This window comes from Temnothorax curvispinosus, unplaced genomic scaffold (genome assembly GCF_003070985.1).
Source record: "Temnothorax curvispinosus isolate PA1 unplaced genomic scaffold, ASM307098v1 QBEX01011659.1, whole genome shotgun sequence".
NCBI lineage: Eukaryota > Metazoa > Arthropoda > Insecta > Hymenoptera > Formicidae > Temnothorax > Temnothorax curvispinosus.
Genome location: NW_020221439.1, coordinates 1 through 6,318, shown reverse-complemented (window position 1 = coordinate 6,318; position 6,318 = coordinate 1). Strand labels below are relative to the sequence as shown.

The window sequence follows — 6,318 nt, the reverse complement described above, 5'->3', positions numbered from 1 at the left end:
GATACGACCCGTCTTTCTTCCGGACCAACACGATAGGCGAGCTTCAAACTCCGTGGGAAGGCTTGATCACGCCCTCGCGTTCCATCTTTTCCACCTCCCGGTCGATAACTGCCTGCATGGCCGGATTCCTGGGTCGGTATCGCTGTTTAATGGGCCGGTCGGTCTTAACCCGGATCTGGTGCGAGATCCGGTTGGTCGGGCCGCGGATGTCCACGAATAGGGCGAGTTCCGTGAGCAGGAATTCCTGGAGGCGGCGTTCCTCGTCGGGGGTTCGGGAGGCCAGTCCCTGGGCTACGGCTCCGCATGCGGAGGTCGGTGCGTCTTTGCGCGGTGCGGTCGCCCGTAGCACGATCCCGGTCCGGGCCCATAAGACGACGCCGATTAACACGGCGCTTTGTAACGATGGCATAATCAGGAAGTCGTGCTCCAGCACCTTCCGGCCAATCTTTACCGGGAGCGTCATGGTCCCGGGTATCGTGGTGGACCCTCCGTCCGCCAGATGAACGGAACTTGTCCCTGTTCGGGCGCCATGTAACGTTCGCGTTTTCTCGCTCAGAATTCGCTCGCCAGGCCAGGGTGAGAAAACGTGAAGACACTGGTTAGTTTACATAAAGATATTTATTCCCACGATTTACAATACAGTTTGATGGAGGGCGTGAGTGTCAGTGCGTGTGTGTGTGTGTTGCTTCGCTGAGCCGCAGTGTACGTGTGCCGGGTTGAGGCGCGGTCGGACAGAGACGGATTTGTGGACAGGCGCGGAGGCGCGGTTGCCTGACGGATTCGCGGGCAAGTACGGAGGCACGGTTGCCTTGCGGATTCGCGGGCAAGTACGGAGGCACGGTTGCCTTGCGGAATTTGCGAGCAGGTAGGTCGGTCAGGAGCTCAGCCGGGAGCGCCCAACTGAGCGGCCCGTACACCGAGAGCGCCCGTCTTCCGTACGGTGGAGGGGGTCGGGAGCGCCCGACCCAGAGGCAGAAAAAGGCAGGTAATACCAACCGGGAGCACCCAGCTGGGGAAGCCCGTACCCTGGGAGCGCCCAGGTGAGAACGGGAGCACCCATTCTCGGTACGGAGGAAGTCGTTGGGAGCGCCCAACGTGGTAAAGCGGTCTCGGAGAATGGTCGTGTCGGGAACAGGAGTCGGAGAAGACTGGTGACTCGAGTCGGCTCGAGTCCCCTATTTATACCCCGAGTGCGGGCGGTGGGGGCTGTCCCACCGCTGGGGCTGCCCCACCGCTCGGCCGCCCCACCGCTCGGGTACAGGAGCGCACGCTGAACATGTGCTTGGTGGCCGCCAGGGCCGTAGCGCTAGTGACGAATACGCGTATCGTCACACGGTGTCTTATACTGTGTGTAGAGATAGAGTCGAGAATAAAGAGTTATATAACAGCAGATAGAGAAGTCGTTCGTTATCAATCACCACCACCATCTCGATCCCTGCGGAGAGCATAATTCCAACAGGTTATGGGCCCAGGGCACGCTTGTCCTGCGGAAGATCTGTGAGAAGTGTGTGGCAACGACGACAAATACACGAATTAGACGCAGACAGAGAATAGAAGATTAGAGGGTAAGTAAATAATATTCCTCGTTGCTGACGAGCAAAACGAGAGAACTTTCAGCTAATAAGAACGTTCGTTTGATAAATGCTGTTAGAAGGAGATAGATGTTTTTGCCTTCTTCTTGAGAGATAGAGAAATCATCGTCGATGTACACGAAAAACAGCGCTGATAAAGTAGAGACTAGAAATATAAAGAGTAGATGCGAGAAATTAACTAAATTCTAAGAGAATTAGAGAATAGATGTGCAATAGAAAAAGAGAAATAGAGAATAGATGTGTGATAGAAAGAGATAGAAAGATGCCGCTTGGTAACAAGCCGGCGACGTGCGCGTGCAAGTCCGATCGTGAACGGCGAGAGTCATTTTTTTGGCGCGCGGAAGTCCGATCGTGAACGGCGAGAGTCTTTGTTTTTGGCGCAAAGAACTTGTTGCCGGGCACGCGCTGACGCATGATCGATTAGAAAAATATAACATCGATGCGACACCATGACAATATATATGCATGTGTATGGAATTATTTTTCAAAATCGACATGCATCAGGTCGGTGATCAAGCATGACTTGCGGTGCAGTGTAGCTTGATTGCTGTTTAGGGAGGCCACGTAAATCTGTACGAGTCCCGTGCGCGTGCGTGATCAACCCGATATCCTATAGATTTTTTCAGCAGTGCTGGAGATCGCACGGGATAGTGGTGTGCGTGTGCGGATGGTTCTGGCGAAGCGCGTCGCTTTCAGATCATTATGAATTGCAGTGCGTTCTGTATGGTCTTGTAAGCAATAAATAAGTTTTATTGTTGAAAAAAACTCGACGATAAAATTATAAATTTTATAATATCAATATATTGGATATTAAATTTGTTTTGAAAAAAAAAAATATTATTTATGTCCAATTGATATTTGAAATCCCGATATAGATGGATAGAGCTAGACGAGACAAAGGATGCGTAGAGAAGAACCAGAATCTCCTGGTAGACTAGAGAAAAAAATGATAGAAAAAAAAGATAAGAGAATATTGTTCAAAGAGTAAAATAAAAGAAAAATTAAAAGGTTAGAGATAGCAAATGTGTAAGTATATGTGTTCAAGGATGAAATTAAAATAATAATCTGAACATTTACACAGATATAGAGAAAGAGAAAGAGCTAGAGACACGAGGGGCCACCTCAAAACCAAAAGAGAAACCCCGAATCACAGAAGAAATTCGACTGCCAAAATTTGTGGGAGAGGATAGACCAATTCTTCTGATTGATAGTAAGATCTGTATGAACAACAAGAAAAACTCATCGCGAGAAATGAGGCGATGACTGGAAAATTAGAGACCACATTCAAAACCTTGGAAAGGGTGATGACGCAGGCGAATTCTATGATAGAGAATATGGTGCAAGTTTCGGAGGCTAATTTAGAGAGTGAAAGACTGAAACTTAGACGGTTAGAGGTAAATAACGATAATATACAAAATTTAGAAGAAAATAATCTTGAAAATTTTATTGAAAAGAATACAAAAAAAACCAAAAAAGAGAAAAGTAGAAGAAGCAATCTGCTCAGCCAAAATTAGAGATAAAAGTAGAGATTTAGAAGCATTTAAAAACGCGATAGAAATTGATTTAAATAATCAGAAACTACATATTAAAAGAGAGTATAAGTTTACGCAGAAATCTAACTTTGATCTCTGGATGGATTATTTAAAATCAGAGTTAATGAACAATGATTTGCTAGATGTAATAGATGCAAGAATAAAAGGTCCAGAAAATCTTTTAAAATTAAAAATCGCTAAAAAAAAGTTTTGTTAGAGATATCATAATTAATCATATAGATGCAAATTATCATAAGAGAATTTTGCATGAAAAAGATCCATCAGAGATTTTAAAGAAATTAAGAAGATATAAGAAGAAAGAAAGAAATGTAACTCATACATCTGTAAGAGCTCGTCTCTATCAGATTAAAATGAAGAAAGATGAAAAAGTAAATGATTTTTGCGAACGCTTTGACTCTATAGTTAGAGAATATGAATCATGTGAGAATGCAGTGCCTCTCACAGAGCAAGAAATCAGATCGTCATTCTATCAGGCGGTAGCTTTTAATGACCAAAATTGAGGAATGCCGATTTGATCAGAAGACAAACAACTCAAAAAGAAATGAATATTGATGAAATAAAATCTTTTATTTACACAGTTAGAAACAGAAACAAAGGGTATAGAGAAAGAGCAATTAGAGAAAACAGAGGCTAGAGCACAGAGAGCGAAATTAGAAGCAGACGGAAAACCTGTAAAGTGCTACCGGTGCAATAAGTTAGGACATATAGCTAAGGACTGCCCGCTTGAAACAGGAGCTTGGTTCTGTTACTATTGCCAAGAAGTTAAAGGTTACAAAAGAGAAGACTGTCCAAACGCCGGAGCACAGGCTGGAAGATTTAGAGGAAAAAGGTATAAAAATACAAATTTTAATAAAAATAAGCCGAATAAAGCCGAACAAACAAACACCAAAAGAGTAAATAATAGAGGAAAGATAGTTAAACCAGACAGCAAGGCTAAAGCAAAGAAAGCAACAATAACCGCCAAAGCTAAAAAAGATAAATCAGAGTCAGGTACAATTAGATTAATAAAGAGTAGAGATAATTCAAAAGAATTAATTAATTTTATAGCAGATTTGGGAGCAACCGATCATATTGTTAATAAAAGCGTCATTCTGTCAAACTTTGAAAGGTGTGAAAATCAGATCAGATTATCAAATGTGCGAATAAAAATAAATTTGCAAATATCAAGAGACACGGTAGTGTCTCGTGCCAAGTACACGCGGAGCGAGACCAACCGTGACTCTTTTACGCGACGTGACGGGTTGCGAGTACCCGAGATGTTGAGATCTCGATAACGAGTGAACGGATCAAGGTGTAACGATGCACCCCTTCGCCAAAGCATCGTCCCCGGCCAACAACCGCCGGATGCCGCCCGACCGATTATCATTCGGGCGAAGACAAGGGCGCGGTGCGCCCACATTTTTAATACGTCCAAATACCCCGAGTGCGCGGGCTAGACGCAGCACCGGGGCCTTCCCGACGGACGCCGACAGGAGCCGAGCCCCGCCGAAGACAAGCGCGCGGCGGCGCGCCGCTCCCACCACAGCGCAACTCGCCTGACGATCGGCCTCCCTTCTAGCGAAACCGCCGCGCCGAGCGGTATATAAACCGACGCTCCGGCGAGAGAGACACACTTCGTCTCCTACGGGCCTTCAGCCATTTCCGACGAAGCCTCCCGCATCCTAGGGCGACACACAAACGCGGTTCAGAGCTCTGCGCCACGACTGAGTACTCTCAGGTGTCCCCGACCTCCTTCCTAGAACCCCACGGCCACGGATACGCGGGGTCGAGCACGCTCGGTCTCGCAGCGAGCGCTCTCGCCGCCGCCGCCCCGGGTTTTCTTGCCGTCCCGCGCGACGCTCTAATCGTACCGAAGGCGCGCTGCATCGTATCCTAATCACGATACTACACCGGGCACACGTGCCCCGACTACCGTTGTAATATACCGCGTTCCGTCAACTGTATGTAATATCGCGAATACCGCGACCCGTTGCCTCGTAATACCGTGCCGAGTGTACATGCACTACCGTTGTAATATACCGCGTTCCGTCAACTGTATGTAATATCACGAATACCGCGACCCGTTCCGCGCCTCGTAATACCGCGCCGAGTGCACATGCACTACCATTGTAATATACCGCGTTCCGTCAACTGTATATAATATTACGAATACCGCGACTTGTTCCGCGCCTCGTAATACTGCGCCGAGTGCACATGCACTACCGTTGTAATATACCGCGTTCCGTCACTTGTATGTAATATACCGCGTTCCACTCTGTACATCTCAAATTGAATAAATGTTAGCGTGCTTTACAAACTGATTATTGTCTCTGGGCCTTTCAGTCAAACTCCCGATCCGGCAAACCTAGTCCGCGTTCGACGAAAAAGTCAGGCCGTTACAAAGTTCTAAGTAGCCTTGATCGATAGCTTGGGGTCCAATTAGGGGGGGGGGTTTCCTCTTATAATATTCCGCTACGTGCCCTACGAGCGGAGATATTGCGACGCAAAATCCAAATGTGAAAATTTTATTTTAAGATACTTTCTACGTCGACCGCTCTCATCTCATTATAACATACATGTAACAAACAGAGAACAGAGAAATGTCACTTTCACTTTTTCGACGCTGGCGGCGCAGGTATCGCCAGTTTCGATATCGCGCGCGTATTTCGAAATTAGGTCGATAGACTTATCATTCAGGAGGAAGATTTCTATTTAGGTAAATTAGGCATATATATAATATATATTGAGTCAATTGCTTCATCAGCAAATGCAATTTATTTCTCGATTAACTGGCGCAATATATACAAAATGCACAACGTTTCGCACAATTGCTTCATGTTTATCTGGAGAGATTTCGTATCCTTACATCGTATTACCACCGCTGCCGGAAAAGAAGGTTTTCTACGCTTGGCAGAAAGTGTCGCTAGGGAATTTTTAAGCCGTTTCTTATGAATCAAGCTTGAATTCGATGTCTAGGTATCCCAGGTTGCCGATGACGAGGTCCAGATAGTGCGCTTCATAGTTTTCGGTATCCAGGTGTAATAATACGTTGAATTCGATGTCTACGTGTCCCAGGTTGCCGATGACGAGGTCTACATAGTGCGCTCCGTAGTTTTCGGTGTCTACGTGTATTAATACCTTGAATTCGATGTCCACGTGTCCCAGGTTGCCGATGACGGGATCCAGATAGTGCG

The 6,318-nt window shown here is 46.2% G+C and overlaps 1 protein-coding gene across 1 annotated transcript; it reads left to right on the top strand.

Annotated features, from left to right (window-relative positions):
- Positions 1-2,851: 2,851 nt before the first annotated feature.
- Positions 2,852-4,135, top strand: LOC112461705 (the record flags this gene model as incomplete). Its single annotated transcript, XM_025027043.1, has 2 exons — positions 2,852-2,986; positions 3,724-4,135. Coding segments are annotated over exons 1-2 (547 nt in total), but the record flags the coding sequence as incomplete, so codon positions are not given.
- Positions 4,136-6,318: the final 2,183 nt, after the last annotated feature.